The 22146-nt window shown below is 43.2% G+C and overlaps 3 protein-coding genes across 16 annotated transcripts; 1 reads left to right on the forward strand and 2 right to left on the reverse strand.

Annotated features, from left to right (window-relative positions):
* On the reverse strand, window positions 1–5638 carry LOC117859882 (solanesyl-diphosphate synthase 1, mitochondrial). 14 transcript variants are annotated; one of them, XR_004641327.2, is made up of 16 exons: window positions 5424–5568; window positions 4497–4725; window positions 4314–4406; window positions 4006–4086; window positions 3759–3830; window positions 3515–3622; window positions 3338–3424; window positions 2773–2844; window positions 2402–2487; window positions 1785–1917; window positions 1608–1697; window positions 1414–1512; window positions 1195–1325; window positions 865–932; window positions 580–686; window positions 1–460 (listed from the first exon to the last, which is right to left on the reverse strand). XR_004641327.2 is itself a non-coding variant. In XM_034743075.2 (15 exons), the coding sequence occupies exons 2-14, from the start codon at window positions 4632–4634 to the stop codon at window positions 893–895; spliced, it is 1230 nt and encodes a 409-aa protein (XP_034598966.1). In that variant the 5' UTR covers window positions 4635–4725; window positions 5424–5568; the 3' UTR covers window positions 1–686; window positions 865–892. The 14 variants fall into 14 exon arrangements, 11 of the variants coding, with proteins under 11 accessions (XP_034598966.1, XP_034598965.1, XP_072150603.1 ...); XR_004641326.2 differs by having other exon boundaries at window positions 580–700; XR_011898517.1 differs by having other exon boundaries at window positions 580–932.
* Window positions 5639–12749: 7111 nt separating this feature from the next.
* On the reverse strand, window positions 12750–15454 carry LOC117861296 (uncharacterized). Its single transcript, XM_034744828.2, has 2 exons — window positions 14884–15454; window positions 12750–14781 (listed from the first exon to the last, which is right to left on the reverse strand). Exon 2 carries the CDS (start codon window positions 14749–14751, stop codon window positions 13189–13191), a length of 1563 nt encoding a protein of 520 aa, XP_034600719.1. The 5' UTR covers window positions 14752–14781; window positions 14884–15454; the 3' UTR covers window positions 12750–13188.
* Window positions 15455–18094: 2640 nt separating this feature from the next.
* LOC117860763 (uncharacterized) lies at window positions 18095–19414 on the forward strand. Its single transcript, XM_034744138.2, has one exon. It carries the CDS (start codon window positions 18095–18097, stop codon window positions 19412–19414), a length of 1320 nt encoding a protein of 439 aa, XP_034600029.2.
* The last annotated feature ends 2732 nt before the right edge of the window (window positions 19415–22146 follow it).

Here is a 22146-nt window from a genome sequence, read left to right on the forward strand (position 1 = left end):
TTGAAATCCACAAGCAAGTAAAATGCATTGCTCCTTTTTCTATCATTTAACATTGTAACTGTAGCATTGCTGATAGTCTTCATTTAGTTGCTGAATAATATGTGTGTTCCAAACAGAGTATGGACTGGGTAACAGAGTCTCAATCTATGGTGACATGTACAGCTTCGGAGTACTATTGTTGGAAATTTTCACAGGAAAAAGACCAACAGATAGCGACTTCGTGCAAGACCTCAACCTTCATAGGTACGTGCAAATAGCACTGCAAGATCAGCAAGTCACCAGTGTGGTAGACCAACAGTTACTGCCAGTACAAGATCCGGAACTCGAAGGGAGAACAAGCAGCTCCAGTAGCACCAGAGAAATTATAGTTGCCTGTGTTACTTCAATTCTGCATATCGGAATTCTGTGCTCGAAGGAACTTCCAACAGACCGCTTGCTGATTGGTGATGCCTTGAGAGAGCTTCACAGAATCAAAGACAATTATAACCAGTTGCACTTATTAAGTACATAGAACTTTCTGAAACACAGAGTTTCCATATCCAGAACCATTTTACAGTATTCCGTGATCAGAACAGATACCAGGTCCTTGACTGCACTCAACCAAGTGTTGCGCTTTTTACTTTTAAAAAGAGATGAAAGCATAGGATTGACGTTGCATACACAATGGACGCCAGTATCGTATCCACCTGCACATCAGGGTCTAGAGTACATTGTTAGATTATCTTAATATATGATGTGGCCCATGTAATTAAAGAGAATGATTTTCATATGAAAAGATCGCAGTGTGTGTTTCTTTGAAGATCTATTAATGTTTTACTCCAATTATTCAGAGATATGTAGTTTTGCTATCTACATAATACATACTCATAAGGCAACTTTTTGCATCCAACTTCTACTCTGGCATTATGCGGTTATGCCTGTCATCATGCAATCTGCAGAAATAGATGAATGGTATAAATGGAGGGAAAACAGAGGTAAAGCTCTTGTTCCAAACCTGCTGTTCTCATCAGTCACCAATAATAAACTGTTCAGCAACAAAAACATGCATGATGCATTGTTACATTTTTAAAAGAAATTATGCATCATTATGGATTCTACTGCCTGCTGGCATGTTTAACCAATACTACATTTTCTGCTTCACCAATTCACTTTGTTCTTCTCATGAACTTTTGAGTAAGATCTTTGAGCGCTTGCCTCGAGTTAAGCACAACTTGATCCTCACTATCAGGAAGATCATCGATAGCGCCCGCTGCCAGTTTTGCATGTTCAGCAGCAAGAGACCTCGTCCTCTCGATTCCCTGACTTTTTGAAAGGTATTTGAGGGCCTTCAAGTGTAAAATAGTTGGATTATATTACTGGAAACAAAGAAAAGTACACTTTCCTTTTAAAAAAAAATACACTTGCAATACGAACCATCTTAACATTTAAAGGGTCATCAAATCCCTGTTCAACAATCTCATGCAGTTCAGGGAATTCTTCCATCGCAAAAAGTATGGGAGCTGTCACAATTCCCTGTCCATACAGGGCATATATGATTCCTTACATGTCATTGATATCTTAAAAAGTAAAATACTACTGAGGAAATATTGAGTGAATAACTGTATTACTTGATGGATATCAGACAAGGAGGCTTTGCCTAGTGAAGCTGATGTGCCTGTGAAATCGAGGATGTCATCGATCAACTGATATGCTATGCCCTGGAAGAGAGAGTGTAGGTCATCTTAACAGTTCATGTGTCTAGCAAAAATAGGAACAGCTTCTGTGTAAGGAAAAATACAACACACCAAGTGTCTGCCATACTGATAGGCAAGAGCTTGTACTTCTGTTGTTTGCTCAGCAAGGACAGCAATAGCTTTGCAGCTGTTTGAAATCAATGCAGCTGTCTTGTAGTATGTCTTCTGCAAATAATAGTCCATGCTGTACAAGCATCCATGAACAGGTGTCACATTAAGTAAAATATTAGAAAGTGTTGATTGTCATGGCTTGATGAACTCATCTAGCATTCCTTTCTTTTCTTGAATCTGCTCGATCCAGAACAAGGTTATCCAAGTTTTTAGTAGATAGATTAGCAACAATGATCTATTTAATTGTGATTGGCATTATATTAAGTAGTGAACATTTTTCCTGGACTTTAATTTGATGATAGTTGATGAAAAGTAACGTCAGTACATATCCACTCTAAGCTAAACAGCTACTTGCACACATATGACAGCCCAAATAATGAAGAGTTAAATAATCAACTGAGCATAACAACACATTCTAAGGCACTAATCTGCTACCTCCACACTGACACCACATCATATCTCAAACTTATCAAAGTTTATGGGTGCTATCTTTCATTAGTAAAATCTCAAGCAATAGACAAGATGCAAGAAAATGATAAAATGAATTGGACATGTACCTGCAGCGCTGTGCTGGAGTTATTGACATCTGCATAAGCTCACCAGTAACAAGATTATTTACAGCAGTTGCTAGTAATGATACAACCTGCAGAATTAAAAATAATTTCGGTATCTTGACGTTATGAACATGCAAAAGATACAGACTGGAAAGGAACTCACATAATCTGATGTTGAAAGAAATGGGAGAAGATGCAGAGTGACATGGCAGCTCACATGCTAAAAACTAAAGTGATTTTGTTCTTTCAGTTGTATTTTTTTAGCCCCCACTCAGTCTATTTTATCCTCGATAGCAATATTCCCAACAAAGTCAAACACAAGATGAAGGAAAATAATATAACTTGTTAGCCTTTACAAAGGAGAAACATCGCACCTCAGTATTGTCAAGAGACACAGCTGCAGAAAATGCCCTGAAAAGTAGGAAATCGCCAGCCAATACTGCAAGCTGCAGGGTAGCATCAGATTTACTAACTGTTATAAGGTATTGTGAATATGACACAAGATATAGTTTGACTTGCATTTTGCCAAGTTTACAGCATGGCTTGGTGTTGCTTCCTTTTATTTCTTTTAGAAGAACATGGTCCATACTTACGAGATGAAGATGTGGAAAATAAACAGATACAACTATTATCATTATTCATTTTCAGAGGTATCAAACAGAAAAATGGGCTTACTTGCACATTAAATAAGAAATTTTTTCTATTTTGGTCTCTAAGAACTACGGGAAAAAAAGGGCTAAACCAAAATACTTTAATTGAGCTACTGAACAGCAACTAATTGATGTCCACATGTTTATATGTCCATATTTAAGAATACAACTTTAAATTAAGATCCCTTGAATTTCCTTTTCCATTAAAATTTTATGATAAGAATGATTACTGAACTATTTGGCCCTAAATATACAAGTTAGCCATTGTAGAAAAAGTATATGATATTACTTTCTTCCCCACTTTGAAGTTCAATGAGTCCATGCCACGCCTAGTATCAGCATCGTCCAAAACGTCATCATGAATAAGGCTCCATATCTAAGATGCAAGGGAGAAGACAAGTCACTAAAACAAATATTTCTGAATGTTTCGGAAAGTGGAATGAAACAAGACGCTTAAGATGCGTACATGAATCATTTCAGTTATCTCAGCAAGATGCATATGCCTTGCTCGAGGCTTATTCTCTAAGCCATCAGCTATGTCCATGCTTATAGCTGAAGCCATCAATAGTAGAACCTGAAACATCAATAGTCAGGAGCTTACAATGATGAAACTGAACGAGTAAATTATATATACTTGTGTCTACTAAAAAAAGTACATATCTACGGTATGATGATAAGATACAAGAACACACTATGAAATCTGGTCTTACAGTAGGACAAGTTCTTTTCCCTTCAGCTCCAGCTCTGAAGAAGTATCCAGCTGCTGATGTCAGTTCAGGCACCTGTGGAGATAACACATATATTGAGTTCCATACGCCAAATAGCTCATCCAAAAGCTTAAGCTATTGGGAAAAGGTGGGTGATGTAGTTTATAGTATTTCATGGTACAGAAAAAAAAAGGGTGAAAGTATCATTATATAGTGTAATTCAAGCAAAGATTACAGTTAAATTATGCACCTCAGCAACCACCATTGAGCGCAATCGATCTGTCACTTCAGAGACTTCATCTTTAATCAGCACAAAGGGGTCTAGCTGCTCCTACTACACAGAAAAAGGAATGGTTTTGTTAGGAGAACAGAATTCTGGCACATGTGATTGCCTTACATGGTTGAGACAAGAGTGACATGACTATACAGTGACAATAACAACCCAGTTGTTTGCCTTACTATGCACTCAATAGACTCACCACCCTCTGATTAATGCTTAAATAGAATAAAATAATCTATGTAGCATCATGATAAAGGAGTCTGTATGACCATATCTACCTTAGCTGTTAGCCCTGCTTTTCTGGAAGAATGATCACTTGTGCAGTGAAAATAACATGAACTCCAAGTAAATCTGTCCCAATAGCACATATTCTGTGAAGCAAGAAGCCAAGAAGGTGGTGTCAAAGCATTACATAGTATTGTGAATTTAGGATACTGGAAACATTTGACTTGCGTGCATACATGTGGATTAAATTTGAATGGGCAGTTGAAATGCATTGTAAACACAACCAAACTTATGTTTGACTGCGGGATGTTAGAGCAGCATGTGAGTATGGATTCCACTTTTCTGGTAGCTGTGTTCTTGTAGCAAGTGGGCATGGATTTCCAGTTTTCCACTTCTCTGATAACCAATACATGTCAAAGCAACGAATATGTTTAGAGGCCTAAGTCTGCCAATATTCCTTCAAGCCTGAAAGAAATAATCTTTCTTGTAAACTGCATAATTGTTACAGGGAGGAAGTCAACGCACTGCTTTGGTGTAGTAGCAAAAGGGATGCGAGCTGCACAAAGGATATTAACAAGCTCTAACGTAGAATGATAATCCAACTGCTACGCTGACAAATCAGTGAAATCGAATGAACTAACCAAGAATTCATAATGAAATACATTTCCTCCTCATCATGCTAAAATGCTAATACCAAGAAAAGGGAACCATAGTTTTTAAGAGTAGAACATGGTGAAGTATCAGCGAATCTGCAAAGGCAGCATCTGCTACTGGAGCAGATAAACTAACCAATTCGCGTCGCGGTTCCAAACTATTGAACAACAGTTGTCAAGCTCCCATTTGCCACCAGCACTGCTGCAATGACCCTACATGCCTTTGCATTGTGTGCAGTTTTGCAAGCCTTATGGATGGCACTAAAGCTGCGGTGTACATTTCAATCCACGACATAATGCAACTCTGCAAGGTGGAGATGCAAAATGCTTACATTAGCATTTTAGTAAGTATCTCCCACGAAACCGCAGATCCAGATTTGTTCTCCCTCTCAGTTATCGGACAGCAACGCATCGACGTGACAAAAAGAAACCTTTTGCAAAATTACAGAGGGGCAAAGAAAAAGTATCCCCAAATGAAGAACTCATAGATGCGGGATCCGTAAGTCTCACCGTTGGCATTCGGGGAGCGGAGGAAGCGGTGGAGGCTGAGCGCAGGAGCCCAGCGAGAAGAAGCCGTCCCGGCAGCATCATGGCCGGTCCCAATCGCCGGGGAGGCCGCCTGAGGCCTGGCCACCGCTGCCAGCGAGATGCGTTGACCAGAGCCAAATACCCCGCTCAGCAGCACTGCAGCAGCAGTGGTCTTGCGGAAGGAATGCCGAATGCCCCGCTCTACTTTTTTTTAAACATTATTTTCCCCTTTTATTCTCTTTCTTTACTCTACTGATTTTTTGGAAATGACTATATTTCACAAAATGTATTTAAATCGAACTTTAGTTAAAATATATTTTAAGAAGTGAGTATTACTGCAGGAGAATATAACGGTGGTGCCAGCAGTCTATTTGAAATGGTATTGAAGGATACTGAATTTTATTTTTACAACAATGGTGCGTAATATATTGCAAAAAAATCTACATATTAATATCAATGTACACATTTTATTAAAAAAATAGATGAACACCCAAAAATAACCTGAGTACTATGTAGGATCTAGTTGTTGAATTGAGTTGGATGGAATTGGAAAGATCATAAAACTTATCATGTGTTTTTTTAATACTTATCATGAGTTAAAAATTATAAAAAATGTAGGATCTATTTTGGAGAGTCTGCATACGGTGTATGCAAGGGTGTGCTGTAAGTCTCTTCTCTGCCGGGCTTGTAAACTGTTTCTGCAATTTTTGCTCTTTTTAATACAATGATGCGTAACTCTCCTATATATTTGAGAGAGAGAAAATACTTTATCATGTACTTTTTAGAGCGTCGGTAACGTGAACCTTAAAGAGAACGAACTAGATTCTACAAACTGAAAGTTAGCCTATTGCATATGTGGTGTGTTCCAAACAGAGTTGAAGCCTCCATAGCCGATGCCAACAGAAAAAGAAAATTACACGCAGAGAATGGAGAAATGAACAGAAACAAAGCTAGAGAGCGGGCGCCCGTGTGATTGAGTTAACATCAGGGTCCGAAGAGGGACATCTTCCATGGTGTCTCCGGAACAAGGTTCCAAAATAGAGCATAACACAGACCAAATCGAGAGGGAAAAAGCATATGGAAAAGCACACGAACTTTCTTTATGTCACCAGAAAAAGCATATGTTTAGAAAGCATATTTTTCATGCTTCCTAAACATCGGTTGGCAGAGGTGGCAACACTTGACAGAATTAGAAGGTATGAACAACATGAGCATCTGATCTCTTAGTTGACAAAAATACAAAAGCCACCTCGGATTTGAACATGCTGCTATTTCAGTGCACATAGCCATCTTGTTTCTTTTGCTGATTCTAAATTACAAGTTCCTGATTACAGGATTCCTATTCTTTCCCTTCATTTAAAAAGGAACAAACAATTAGTTTGATGCTTGACTACTTTATGTTCGCAGAATATTTCCTAGGCAGGGCAGAGCACGATCTCTCACTACATCACAGTAGTGCAAGTGTGATAAAATCGAGGAATCCCCGGTCATTATCAGCTATGAGGAGTATATAAAGTCACAAAACGAGCATTATCCTTGTAATTTTTCTCTAAAATGGTTATAAATATTACATGGTACATGACCACCCACTTAAAATTCTCACGGAACTTAAAAAAAAAGGTCTCATGGAAAAAAATTAACTACAAACTACTGAAAGATGCATTACATTTTGCTAAATGAGATCAGCTGGCGAGAAACAAGCGACAGCATACAAAAACTACAAATGAGTGATGTGTTATACTAGTGCAAGTTCGTAGTTTACAACATAGTACCTCTAATTGTAAATCAACAGAACAGATTAATGTAACTTTGCAACCTTCTTGCTATGGCTTTGTGTAATGCCCCGTTGCCATCAACGACTCGCCGGCGACGTGAGCGCAAACACCAATAGGAATTAGGAGGTAGTTTCGAGAACTATAGTTTTCATTCACAAGTCAATACTGATTACAATTGTTACCCATCCGACACACTTAATACCCTACACACAGGCTAACAGCCCGGCCCTACCTGTATGTCACACACACATACAAACAAAACACACCACTCACTCCTGAAGACGTACTCCTAGTGCTGCGCCTTCTCAGTCACAACCGGGCATTACATCTCCCCCGGCTGCAGAAGTTGCTTGTCCCCAAGCAACGGTGTCAGGAAACCTGTGCTTGACAACATAGAAATCTTCCCAAGTAGAAGAAGTAGCAGGAATGCCAGTCCACTTGACAAGAATGTGAGGAACTGCTCTGGATCCCTTCTTGACCAGGCGGCAATCAAGCACAGCTTCTGGTGACAGGTTTTGTACAGACATATCTGTCAATTTAGGCAGCTCCTTGAAGACTGGGGTGTAGTTGGGTGTGAATGGCTTGAGTTGAGACACATGGAAAACTGGATGAATGAGGCTTCCCTCCGGCAATTTCAACTTGTATGCAGCCTGTCCCATTTTCTGTTCCACCTCAAATGGACCAAAGTATTTGAAGGCAAGTTTGAGATAACATCTGGTTACCACTAACTGTTGTACATAAGGCTGAAACTTGAGTAAAACTTGCTCTCCCACCTAAAAACTCATGTCTGCACGATGGCAATCTGCCTGAAGCTTAAAGCGATTTTGTGCTGCAGCCAGGTGTTGTTTCAGAGATGCTAGTTGTTGTTCTCGTTCTTGCAGGAACTCAACAGCTGGGTTTTGGTCTTGAGTCTCCAGAGGTAAAAATGTGCCCAAATCTGCTTCATAACCATACAAAGCCTTAAAAGGAGAGCAGTCCAAAGAAGTATGGTAATTAGAATTGTACCATAGTTCAGCCAAAGAGAACCAAGTTTTCCACTGTTTGGGTGAATCTTGAACAGCACACCGAAGGTATATTTCAAGGCATTGATTCACACGCTCAGTTTGACCATCTGTTTGAGGGTGGTAAGATGAACTTCTGAGCAATTTTGTATCCACTAATTTAAACAGTGCTGTCCAGAAAGTACTTGTGAAAATCTTATCTCTGTCAGAGACAATTGTCCTGGGCATGCCATGTAATTTGATCACCTTGTCAAGTACCACTTTGGCCACTGCCTGGGCATTGAATGGGTGTTTGAGAGGGATAAAGTGGCTGCATTTGGTGAATCTATCAACCACCACCAATATGACATTGCACCCTTCAGATAGTGGCAAGCCTTCTATAAAATCCATGGAAATATCCTGTCAAGCACCTTGAGGAATAGGAAGGGTTGAAGCAAACCACCTGGATGGTTGTGCTCATGTTTTGCTTGCTAACGGATGGTACACTGCTTCACAAAGTTGTCAACATCAGTTTTCATGCCTTTCCAATAAAAGAGTTGCTTGACTCTGTAGTATGTAGCTTTTGTTCCAGAGTGGCCTCCAATAACACTAGTGTGTAAAGCATCAATTACTCTTGTTTGTAATGCTGAATTTGCAGCAATCCATATTTTGTTGTTGAACTTGATAAGGCCTTGATGTAATGAGAAACCTTGTTCATCTGGGGATTTGATGGCTAGTCTGGTTAATAATTCTTGAGCTTGAGGATCAGTAGCATAAGAATTGAGCACATCTTGGACCCAAACAGGTTGAGCTTCAGAAACAGCTTGTATTGCTAATAAATAGAGATGATAAAGCATCAGCTGCCAGATTGTGTTTGCCGTTTCTGTAAATTACTTTGAATTGTAACCCCATAAGCTTGGTCATTGCCTTCCTTTGCATTTCAGAATGTAGATTTTGTTCATTGAGATAGGATAAGCTCTTGTGATCTATTCTAATGACAAACTCTTGTCTCTGGAGATATGGCCTCCATTTCTCTACAGCCATTATCAAAGCCAAAAACTCCTTTTCATAGATAGACAATTTCTGATGGGTGGGTCCTAGTGCTTTACTCATATAAGCCACAGGTTGGTCTCTTTGCATCAAAATAGCTCCCACTCCTGAGTCAAAAGCATCTGTTTCGACAATAAATGGTTGATTGAAATTTGGAATAGCTAAAACTGGAGCTATTACCATTGCCTCCTTTAGCTTGTCAAATGCTGCTGGAGCTGTTGCAGACCACTCAAATTGCTTCTTCTTTAGCAGAGTTGTCAAAGGTTTGGCCATCAAGCCATAATGTTTGATAGAATTTTTTGTAGTAGCCTGTGAGACCCAAAAAGCCCCTCAACTCAGTTACATTTGTGGGAATTGGCCACTTTAGCATTGCTTCTATTTTTGCTAGATCAGTAGCCACACCCTGATCAGAGATAATGTGCCCCAAGTATTCAAGCTGGCTTTGAGCAAAAGAATATTTGCTATGTTTCAGGAAGAAGTGATGCTGTCTGAATTTCTCTAGAACAAGTCTGAGATGTTGGATATGTAATTCCAAGGTGGGGCTGTAAATTAATATGTCATCAAGAAACACCAGCACAAATTTCCTGAGAAAAGGACCCAAAAGCTCATTCATAGTGCATTGAAAGGTGGCTGGAGCATTGGTAAGCCCAAATGGCATGACCCTAAACTGGTAATGACCATGGTGTGTCTTAAAAGTTGTTTTGTGTTCATCACACTCTTTCATTCTCACTTGGTGATAACCAGCTCTCATGTCTAATTTAGTGAAATATTTTGTGCCAGCAAGTTCATTCAAGATTTCATCAATAATTGGCAGAGGGAACCTATTCTTGATAGTAATATCATTGAGTTTCCTATAATCCACACAAAAAATGCCAAGTGTCATCTTTCTTTTGGACTAATAAGACAAGAGAAGCATAAGGGCTGGTACTAGGAGTTATAAGACCAGCAGCTAGAAGTTCTATCACCTGCCTCTCAATCTCATTTTTGTGCGATGGAGAATATCTATAAGGTTTAGAGTTAACAGGGATAGCACCTGGAGTGATTGGAATTGGATGATCATAAACCCTGGAGGGAGGTAGCTCTTTAGGTTCAGCAAATACATCCTTAAATTCATCAAGGACCTCCTGAATTTCTTCTAGCACAGATGGTGATGCTTGATCTGGCAGAACCTTGACAATAGCAAAAGCCCATATATCATTGCCAGCATCCCATTTAAGCAACTTATCAGCTGAGAGCTCCTGAACAGCCAAATTGTTTGAGTTGACCCCTTTAATGGTGACAAGCTGCCCTTTGTACATAAGTTCCATGGTCTTGTGCTCCCAATGGTGAGTGATGGGACTGTTGAGTTTGAGCCAATCATAGCCTAAGATGCAATCATAAGCAGCTATATCCAGAACTCTCATATCACAGCTGAAAGTGTATCCCTGAATCCACCATTCCAATTGGGGTACCATTTGATCAGAAATTAATACCTCTCCATTGGCTACCTTTACTGTCTTAGGTGGTGCAGGTATGGATTGTATGCCAAGTTTCTTCAAAAATGTGGAGCTAACAAAGCAATGAGAACTACCACTGTCCACTAGCATCAACATAACTTTGTTTTTAACAAGAGCTCTTAATCTCATGACCTCCCCGTCATCTGTTCCAGGAATGGCATTGAGAGATAGAGTACCAAAATCAGCTGCTAAGGCATCCTCAATGTCCAACTATGTTAACACCTCTTCAGTTAAATTGATGTCCAAATCATTCAGCATAAGGGCATTTGCTTGAGCTTTGGGCCTCTTAGTGCACTTAGAAGCATGAGTAGCATCATGTGGTTCTCTGCAATAAAAGCACAAATTATGAGTTCTGCAATAATCCCTGAGCTGCCTTTCCTTAGAAAGTGGGGCAGATGTGACTGGTTTGTGTTGGTCCATTCTGGCAGAAGATGATGCAGCTGGCCATCTTGTGCTGTTTGGAGTTTTCAGCCCTTTTTTGGTACTTTTGTCTTGAATCTATTGCTGTATTTTAGCCAACATTGCAGCTCTTTCCATGGAATGTGGGACTTGTCCTTGAACTGCATATCTGAGCTCTGGCTTTAACCCTCTAATGAACTGGGAGATAAAGTAAGTATCAGGCATGCCTCCACTATGCATGTCCACCTGAAACTGCAGAGCTTCAAAAGCAGCTGCATATTCTTCCACTGAACCTATTTGCTTCAGGTCCAACAATTCATCGATAGTATGTTGGTAATCATAAGCTCCAAATGTTTGCTCCACAACTTTGATGAATTGATCCCATGTCTCCACCATATTCTTTCTTTTGGAAACTCTAAACCACCTAGAAGCATTTTCATCCATGTGCATCACTGCTGTCATAATTTTCATATGGTCAGGGATATAAAAAATCTGAAAGTATGTTTCACACTTGTCACGCCAGATTGTGGGGTCTTGTCCTTCAAACTTGGGGAATTGCATCTTCGGCATGGAGCTCTTATGCACATAAGAATTGTGCCCAGCATGGCGACCACCAAAAGTAGAACGAGAATTTTGGGGTTCACCAAAGACTGCATGGTCTTGTTGATGGTAATTCTGACGGTGGTAAGCTGCAGCTGATGGTGTAGAACTTCCCCCTTGTTCTGGATCGTCTTTCCCCATGTGCTCCCGCGTCAATTTCGCCACCGCCTGAACAGTGGCCTCCAGCTGTTGTGCCATAAGTTGCTGCTCCCACATGGACAGATCAACCGCCTTGCTATTGATATCAAGCTTCACCTGCATTTGTTGCTAAGTGATGGTGAGGTCTTCAATTTTGGAGAACAACAAATCCACAGACTCCATTAGCTTGTCCAACTTCGCATCTGTCTTGGTATACCCCTCCGCCATTGCGTCGAGCACAAACTGGGACTGCACGGAAGGTTTTGGTGGAGCCGTGGTGAACTGCCCGCAAATCGAGTCAAGGTAGAATGGGAATTACGGGAAATCAATCGCCGTCGCCGGTGCCGCGCGGCAAACGACGGGATCTCAGCAGACCCACTCCGGTTTCGAGCTCAGATCGACGGAGTATTGCAATTCAACGCACGAGCAACCGATCCAAACCCTAACGCACCAGAATCGCCCGTAGGAATAAGGAATTGCTGGGAAGGCACCTGAATTGAGAAGAAAAGACACCGCCGCCGTGCGCCGCCTGCTCAGCCCGCCATTGCGCGCCGCCGTCGCACCGAACCGCCCCCCGCCCCCCCCCCCCCCCCCCCCACGCTGAGGAAGACAAGTCTCTGATACCGACTGTAATGTCCCGTTGCTATCGACGACTCGCCAGCGACGTGAGCGCAAACACCAATCGGAATCAGGAGGTAGTTTGGGAAAGGAACCTTGAACCTCGAGAACCAGAGTTTTCATTCACAAGTCAGGCCATGTTTAGTTCACTCCATAATTCCAACTTTGGCACTACGCAAAAGGAAGATTCCTCATCACATCAAACTTGCGGTACATGCATGGAGTACTGAATGTAGACGAAATCAAAAACTAATTGCACAGTTTTGTTGTACTTTGTGAAACGAATCTTTTGAGCCTAATTAGTCAATATTTGGACAATAATTCACAAATACAAACGAAACGCTACAGTGTTGCTACAGTAATTTTGACACCTTAAAGTTGGGCAACTAAACAAGGCCTCGATACTGATTACAATTGTTACCCATCCGACACACTTAATACCCCACACACAGGCTGACAGCCCGGCCCTACCTGTATGTCACACATGCATACAAAACACACCACTCACTCCTGAAGACGTACTCCTAGCGCTGCGCCTTCTCAGTCACAACCGGGCATTACACTGCTCCGTCGATATAGGATTTTAATTTTATGCTTGTCATAGCCATAGCAAATATTTGATGTGTTCCCTAGAACATCCCATTTCCAGTCTTTTATTCCTCATTTCCCTTATCCATCCACGTTAGATGATTTAGAAGTTCAGATGTAGCTGGCTAGCTGCGCACCGACTTTCCTTTTCTTTCTGAATCCAATCCACAATCGTCCCTCGCAGCTGGACAGGCGCATGTGCAACCCACAGGTTGAGGAATTGAAAGATCACATTTGTCTGTCTCCCTATCTCTTGGTCATGGCATAGCAACATCTTTCCTTCCCTAGGTCCCTGAAAAGTTCTCCATGGCCGCATGCTTGTTCTCTGTGAGCTCATGCTTGCCTTCTCAATCATAATGTATGAAGCGCCATGTTTTAATTTCCAAAGCATTTGGTAGACTGTCGCTTCGTCATTCTTGCAGAAGTAATCTATTGCCTTTGGCAGCATGATCTCTTCAAGTTGCCCCAAGGTGAAGTCCATATGCAAGGAATGCTGCTCCTCACTGTAGATTGCCGGTATTGCAGGACTCCTATCTACAAGTAGAATGTCTTCTAAATGCCCATGGGGCGTCAAGAGGACTCCAACTTTCAGATATGGAGAATCTTGTACAGAATTTTTGGTTTCAAACAATAAGGACCTATGTTGGATGCACTCTGAGAGAGAGACATAGCACTGCAGATGTACTTCAATAACTGGTTCTAGAAAGGCACCTAGTAATCTTGACTTGTTTAACTCCGTACCGTGATAGAGCTTGTGCTGAACATTCTGCTTGCAACATAACGGGTTTGGGCAAAACCAATCAGTGCCAAAGTTGTGAAGATTGTCCCAATGTTCTTTGTGGTGTGTATCAACATCTGGCACCCATGAGAAGTGTTCTGTAGGTAGCTGCATAAGTTCTTTCGTAATGGTTTCAACTGTAGACTTGAAAATAGGGCCATACAGCCGTAGGCACTTAATTGCAGTCCCTACTATGTCTGTACTCTCTGAAAGCTGTAGCATTAAAGAAAGGAAAAAGTCATCTTCTGAAACATTACCATCTGTCCGAATGAAGATGAGTCTAGCCTCTATTCCATGATCTGAAGTAATATAGGGCACCAACTGTAGAAACAAAGGGCACTTGTTTGCTCGAATGATTCTGTGCTGTAGTTTCTTGCCTGCAAGAAGGTGCATGATAAGAGGGTCAAAGGGCATGTGACAACGTGGCGTACCACCAAGCTCTACTAATCTCAGAAACTCTCTAGCCCCATCTGCTAACCACTCAAATCTTCGAGCAATGGAACTGTTCGACTCATCTTTGTTGGGGCTGATGATGGAGAAGACAAATGACTTAGTAGTATGTGCCATACGCACAGGAAATGAGGAATTCCTCACCCTCTTTTCTGTCTCTACATCTTCCAGGATCCTCTGTTTGCATTTGTGCAGCGTGTCATCGCACTCTTGGGCAGCACGCTTCAGCTTCCTGCGCCAACGCAACAAGGATGCATCAGTGATCTGCCATTTTCCTGACACCTCAAGAGCAGCCTCCAGCCTGATGTGTGCCATCTCTAGCCTCTCCAAGTTTCTGTTCACATTAGATTCCTCTTTATCCTCATAATTTTGAACCAGACTAGATAGGATTTGGCTAACTGTCTCATGGACAACTGCAGAACTGACAATCTCCGCCATCAGGATTCAAGGATCTGTAGTATCCCTTCCCTGTTCAGGAAATTCAACACAAAACAGCATACATGAGAGACAAAAATATATGAACTTTGGATCACAAGCAAAGATTTAGCTTAGCAGCTGTAAAGAACCTACCTTTGACTGGATCACATGGGCAGCTATCTTCTGTATGAAGGGATATCTCGAGGGTAAAATCATACAGTGAGGGGAGTGATGAGAACTTAAAGAGAATTCAGGGATAGCAAAGGCTTCGACGGGGAGAAAACAAGGTATGCAAGCCAATGATGAGGGATGTGGAGGGTCTGGTCTTACCAAGGGAAAAAGAGGTAGGCAGGCAGGTCCCTCAGGATTTCAGGAAGAATTATTTGACTTGTTGTGGAAAATCAAATGAAGATCGGTGTGAATGCATGTGTGATGACTAACCACAGGAAAAGAAAGTGAGACGCAACTTGAGAATATTTTGGAATGTCTTGGTCTTGTAGATAAAACAATACAAAAGCTTGGAAGTTCCTTTTTACGAGTCTTGGTCAGCAGTGGACAAGGAACTTGGAAAAACCTTGGGCGCTTGTCAGTGGCAATTTCTAGTATATGACGCCAATGTTGAAGTCTTTGTAAGGGCCCCTTAAGCAGGCGGCGCTAGGGTTGATGAATCCCTTTGCGGCGAGCGGGCGGAAAGAGGTAGGCCACGGCCAACATGGGGGAATGGGTGGATCCGGCGGGAGACGCACCTGATTCAGCGGCGCCTTTCCTCATCTCCTCTGCCGCTGGTGCCCTCTGGTTGCCGCTGCGGCGGGGAAGCTGCGGCGCGCCCCAGCACCGCGGTGTCGCTGCGAGGCCTAGGCTCTCCCCGGCCGAGCGCGTGGCCTTCCGCTTCGCTGGCTCCGCGCCGTTGCGAATCTCGCCGTTGCTGCCCGTCGTGTTTCCGCCGCCGCCGCCGCCGACCCGGTGCTCCGTTTCCACCGCAGACGAGCTCCTCATACCCCAGGCGACCGATTCCGCCACGTTCCAGTCTCCTCCACTTGCTCCTGCTCCGCTGGCCTGAGGCTCCAGGAGCTCGGCCATGGCCGGCAGGAATCCGATCAGAGCAGCGCCGCTCTGCCTCCATCTCTTCGACCCGTGTCTCTTGGGCCTAAAGGCCCATAATCCCCTTGAAAAGCCCACTTAACAATTGTGGCTGCCAAATCTCAGCCCATAAGCTACAGGTCAGAGAGGCATGAAATCTTGTCGATCTTTCCTAAGATTTTAAACTCATGCGTATGTTTAAAATTCATATTAGGTGGGGATGCAAGCCAACCAGCCAGCATCATTTGTTGATCACATAACACATATGTATGTGCAGCTAATTAATTTTCTTGTTTATTTTGATGTGTTTCGTTGTTCTAATATGTATAACTTATCATATTTATTAGATCCTGACTTTTACATGTATACATGCTTCAAAGCTTTGTTAAACTTGATTTAAAAATTTACGAAACCTAATTCAATATTTTCATAATTAAAATGTGATTCAACATTAATCTCGCCATTAGCCATGGTGGGCACTTAGAGTGGCACGCTAGAGAAGATTGATATGAAGTTGAGGATTTTCTTTCAAACAATATAAAAAGAATGATGCTTTTCAAGTAAAGATATGAAGCTGATTAATTTTCATTTTATTTTTATGTGTTTCTTTGTTCTAATATGTATAACTAATCATGTATATTACTACCTTCGTTCAAAATATAGGTCATTTTAGCTTTTCTAGATACATAGGTTCTGCTATGTATCTAGACATACTCCGTAACTCAATATTTAGATGCGTAGCATCTACAAAAGGTAAAACGACTTACCCTTTGGAATGGAGGGAGTAGATTCCAATTTTTTGCATTTAAACATGCTTCAACGTTATGTTAAACTTGATTTAACAATTTGGTATAGATTGATATGAATATAGTTAAGGATTTTATATGGAGGGTATGCCATGTTAAATTTTAAATACTAAACTTTTGGGATTATTATTGGACCAATGACAATTGGCACAGGTTGGAGGCACTTCCAAAGGGGTGGGGGCGCAACCTAACAGATTTGGTACACAAGCTTTGGCCATGACCAACCTTCAAGCTTCGCCCTGCCAACAAACATATATGGACTGCTAGGGAAACGATCCCGGAGATCAGCTTGATAGACTATATCTATGAACTTCAAATAAGTCCCTACTTTCCTAATAAGGGTACTGGCTCGCGAGGAGTATTTTAATGGGGCGGCTGAGGCTCGACGTCGGCGAGGTCGAGTCGATGTGGAGCTAGCCGCACTAGATCATACATAGAGATGGATTGGCCGGTCGGCATGCATGACCATGCATCAGTTAGGGTTTTAGGGAGTTGTTTAGTTTTTTTTAAGGTTCTTCGTTGGGAGTCCGTTTTTTTCTTTGGAAAGATTGATATGAATATAGTTGAGGATTTTATTTGGAGGGTGCGCCATGTTAAATTTTAAATACCAAACTTTTGGGATTATTGGACCAATGACCAGTGGCGGAGCTTGGAGGCACTTCCAAACAGGGGCCAAGCCAACAGATTTGGTTTGCTAATTAGAAAATATACAAGGTAAAACTCAGCACTTATTGAAGAAAACTTTTACCAGCAGAGGGCCATGACCAACCTCCAAATAGACCCGAGCATTTTAAGTCCAGCCCGATCCTGATGGGTTTTGGCACGCTCACGCTAGCTGAGTCGGGGTGGTCAACGAAAATCAAGCTCGAAAAAAAAATCAGGCTGGTCCGAGCCGTTCAAACAATTAATTTTATTTATTTTTCAACTAAAAAAGAATGCCTCACCCAAGCCTGGCCCGAACCCAACCTAAAAACTCGGCCTGACAACGTTCATGGACTGTTCGTGAGCATAAATTTTCAGCCCGAAATGAAACGGAATTTTTACCGGCCCAGCCCGCAAAATGCTCAGGACTACCTCCAAGCTTCGGCCCTGCCAACAAACATATATGGATTGTATTTAAATGTTTTTGAATTGGATTGGATATTAGACAGTTTGTATTGGACTTGGATTGGGTTTGTGGACTTGGATTGGGTTTGGATTGTTTTACGTGGTTTTAACTGGACTTGGACTGGGTTTGGATTGCTTTACGTGGTTTTAACTGGACTTGTTCATTTGGACTGGGATTGCAATGTTATTACTTATTACGTACCTTCTCCATCCTTACTTCTGTAGATATCAAATTCCCATCTGGTAAAACGATCGACTTACACCTATTTTCTGTTAGAGAGGTCGGATTACAACACCTAAACTATCTCCAATCCTGATATAAATATAATAAATAAATAGTTAACTCGACCTAATTATTCTGCTATATACCAATGTCGTGCTTGGCTTGGCCGACGATCACCAACTCCATGGCCGCCGCCGCCATGTTCTCGAAGCTGTCGGACGGGTTCAGCAAGTACGTCTGCGGAATCTTGCCTCCGACGACGACGGCGGACGAGGACAGGTACAGAGCAGGGCTGCGTTCCCTCTTCTTGCTTTCCCCGTCCCCGGAAAGACCACCGCGCAGAACGCCGTCGCCGTCGCCGTCCGCCTCCGTGCGGACGGAGGCGCTGCTGGAGGACGATGACGGCGACGAGACGGCGACGATGCCTTGGGGGACGGAGGACGACGACCGCGAGGAGGAGATGGCCTCCACGCTCCCGTGCCTCGCGTTCGCGTCGGAGCACGGGTACAGGGTCTTCTCCCTCGCCGAGATGCGCTTGCTCGACGGCGACGCCGACGCGCCGCCGCCGATGCCTCCGGTGCTCGGGCGCCGGCTCGTCCCGTCCCCGTACGGAGGGACGGTGCTCGCCACGGACGTGTGCTACAGGCACCCGTGCCACCTCGTCGACCCCTTCACCGGCGAGCGCGCGCCGCTGCCGGACCTGCCCGTCCCGTTCTCGGAGAGCGAGCCGGTGAAGTACCACCCCAACGACTTTCCGCGGCCGCACCGCGCCAGGGTCACCGACGACGGGCTCGCGTGGGACTGGTCCCCGCGCGGCGTCATGGTGGCGCGCGGCGACACGGCCTTCTTCTGCGCGCACGGCGGCGACGGCGGCGAGTGGACGCCAGTGCACCAGGCGGTACGCGGCTCGCCCATGACCGTCAACTACCGCGCCGGCCGCTTCTTCCTCCTGGAGCTGCGGTCGCTGGTGACCACGGTGATCGACGCCGCCACGCTGCGCGCCCGCGCCACGATCCCGGCGCCGGCGGGCCTGCGCGACGCCGACGCCGCGTACCTGGCGCCCTCCGACGACGGCGGCGCGGTCCTCCTGGTGCACCGCGCCGGGGAGGACGGCCGCGGCGTGCTGTTCACCGAGGCGTACCGCGCGCGGGACAGCAGGGGCTCGCCGCGGTGGGCGCGGGCGCGCGACATCGGCGACCGCGCGGTGTTCGTGGACGGCGCGCACGCGTTCACCGTCGCCGCCGGCCCCGCGGGGGCGGGGGCGCTGGCGAACCGCGTGTACGTGGTCCTCGCCAACAGGGTGGAGCGGCCGTGCGGGCGCGTCGCCGTCGCGTACGACGTCGGCTGCTCCCACCTAGGGAGGCCGGAGTTAATGGGGCGGCTGAGGCTCGACGTCGGCGAGGTCGAGCCGATGTGGGGCCAGCCGCACTGGATCATACGCAGAGATGGATCGGGTCGGCACGCATGACCACGCATCAGTTAGGGTTTTAGGGAGTTGTTTAGTTTTTAGTTAAGATTCTTTGTTGGGAGTCCCTTGTTTCTTTGGAAAACTGTTGGAGATACTTTTAGACCTAAATCTCAGCTCGTCACTCAAATCCATACACATAATCTTTGTATATATTTGAATTCATACAATATCCGAATAGCTATAAAACAAGACAATTAGATGACAAATTCAGCCACTATGACAGAAGTCGGAAACCAATAATTTTCCAAGTTCAAATTGCTAAAGTTATGAATTTAAATTCGCCCACCATGACAGAATTTTATTCTTTTATGGGCGAATCAGGCCAATACAATTTTTCCTACCCACACAACACACGGACATTTAATTGGTCATAGTTGATGATAGCATCAATTCCGCGTCACAAAAGTTACGAATATCAACAAGGCGATCGAGGTTGAAAGTTCTATTTGAACAAAGCGAAATAAGACTTGCAATTTCAAACGAAGAGAGAGTCGTCCTACCGTGTACCGATTGAGTAAGTGCCTACGGAGGCACGGAGTGAGTGCCTCGCGCGCTCGGTCGCCCCTAATATCTGATAGCTCGCCAAGTGTTTAAAACACTTGGCAAACTTACCGAGTGTCTCGAGTGTTTTTTATATGATCCTGAGTGTTTCCGACACTAGAGCGCTTCGCATATTCTGCAAGTGACAACATGTCTTGTCTCCATTCAAGCCGTACTATTTCTCTAATAATCTACTCCTTCCATGAGTCCGGATGGGCAAATGAGACATCGGCTCCGCACCTGCGAGCTTACGATGGTAGATCGGAGCGGCGAGAAATACATCCACAGAGCAGCGAGAAACGCAGCGAGCAGCATCCTAGGTGGCATGCAACGGCACTGGTGTAATTGATGTAGGGAAAGAGAACATAGAGGAGGGTTAGAAAATGCGCGCGCAGGATGTGCGGCAGTGGTAGAGGCGGGGTGATGGAGGGGACGAAAGCAATATAGCTAGAGGACACTTCGAATGCTATTTTTTAAATGATTGAATTATTACATTATAAATGATATAAAGACGTGTTCTATTCATAATATTTTATTAGAAATGGCATGGCTAGTGATAAGTGTTGTTTTGTTTTATTATTTACCTACATATTAATTACTGGAGATAAGAGTGACCAGTAATCATCCCCTCCTCCCCCTCTTCTTTCGATTTCACCTATGTATAAAACACATGACTCCTCTAGTGAATAGCCCGAGCAGCAGCGTGTCTTGCTCAGCATGTCTCCTTGTCTACGCTTGGGGAAGCGAAACTTTCCCGACTTGACACCATCGAGTGGTATTTCCCGAGTGCCTATTCTCGGGAAAGTTAATTACTCTCGAGTGTATTTTTCATGCTCCGAGTGTTTTCGACACTAGGGAGCTTCGCAGATTCTGGTAGTGTCGAATCCAAGCAAAGGTAATATAGTTAGGTCTTATTTTATAGTTGTTAAATTTGGAAGTTAGATCCTTGTGGTACTTCTTCAGCAACATTTTCATATAAATTTTGGTAGAATCTTTGAGTTAATCATGCTTTATGTTGGATAATAAGTATATGTGTGCCGTTAACTGTTTCGAATCTTCTAGCATTTCTTATATTGTGGGTATATAGATGCCACCAAATTTTGTGGGTAATAGATTTGTTGGATCCAAAATCGTGAGAGCGGTTACTTGTGGTTTAGTTTAGGTTCAACGCGACTTGTTTCGGCTGCTTCCAAAATATAAGTCTCGTGATTTCTCTTTAGCTAGTTGTAGGTAAGGTACTATAGCATCACTCACACATGACATATCCACACACGCTCTTGAGCATCACTCACCATAAGTACAAGTGACAAGTCCACAACCATAAATTACCATAATTTATAAATCCCTAATTAACCATTTGTTGTAGGTAATGTATATTTCTCCTCCAATGTTGAAAGGTTTGTTCAATGAGGTGGTGATGCCTGATATTATACGGAAACAAATCAATTTCTTGAGAAAATGCAGGATAAAATAATTGAGCGATGTTTTCTATGCTACTGACACACAACATTGACCTCTTCCAATCCAGACCCGTAGTCCAATTGACCTGCCAAGACCTGGTGCTGCTCATTGAGATCTTCAGCGTGATGGTGCGAGGTTCCCGTAGTCCAATTGCATTACAAAATGCTTATGGCAAATACTGCGAGAATACCAATAACGAAATTGGTCAGAAATTGACTTCTATAAGCAATCATTCAACAATCCAGGTATCATATATAGAGGATGAATACTCAGACTTCTGAATTCTAGTTTGATCATGTGGGGTTTGGTAAGTCAAGACCTGATACTACGTCAAAGTAAGTACTTTGGTATATTGATTTGTTTGCTCTATTGATGCACACATGTAGTATCAATAATTAAATAGGCAAATGAAACTGTTAGAACTGCATTTAGAAATGTAAGCTTGTTTGCAGAAGTGCTATATTGTAGTAACATCGCAATTTCTATTCTTGATAAAAACTAAAATGAGTTTATCCAATTTCAGACTTGCTCATACAAATAGAGTAACGGTTGTGCTTACAAGATAGTTTTCAATTGCACTGTTATTGATCTCCTTCTTTATCCAAGCTGGCGGTCCAATCTCAAAAACACATCTTGTCTTTGGCGACACCTTCTTCGAAGAAGTCATCAAGCCTTCTGGACTCTTTTGTCCTTCACTACTTGACACATTGTTCTTCCTCTTAGGCTTGCTA

Source organism: Setaria viridis, chromosome 6 (assembly GCF_005286985.2).
Source record: "Setaria viridis chromosome 6, Setaria_viridis_v4.0, whole genome shotgun sequence".
NCBI classification, from domain to species: Eukaryota; Viridiplantae; Streptophyta; class Magnoliopsida; order Poales; family Poaceae; genus Setaria; species Setaria viridis.

Excerpts from the sequence above, each read along its gene's own strand:
- LOC117859882 (XM_034743070.2), bottom strand. The coding sequence starts at position 4,634 with ATGCCCACTTGCTACAAGAACACAGCTACCAGAAAAGTGGAATCCATA. Across the intron at positions 2,488-2,772 it reads TGTCTCTTGACAATACTGAG|GTTGTATCATTACTAGCAAC; the intron begins GTGCGATGTTTC and ends TTAATTCTGCAG. Across the intron at positions 1,918-2,401 it reads ACTCCAGCACAGCGCTGCAG|CATGGACTATTATTTGCAGA; the intron begins GTACATGTCCAA and ends ATGCTTGTACAG.
- LOC117861296 (XM_034744828.2), bottom strand. The coding sequence starts at position 14,751 with ATGGCGGAGATTGTCAGTTCTGCAGTTGTCCATGAGACAGTTAGCCAA.
- LOC117860763 (XM_034744138.2), top strand. The coding sequence starts at position 18,095 with ATGTCGTGCTTGGCTTGGCCGACGATCACCAACTCCATGGCCGCCGCC.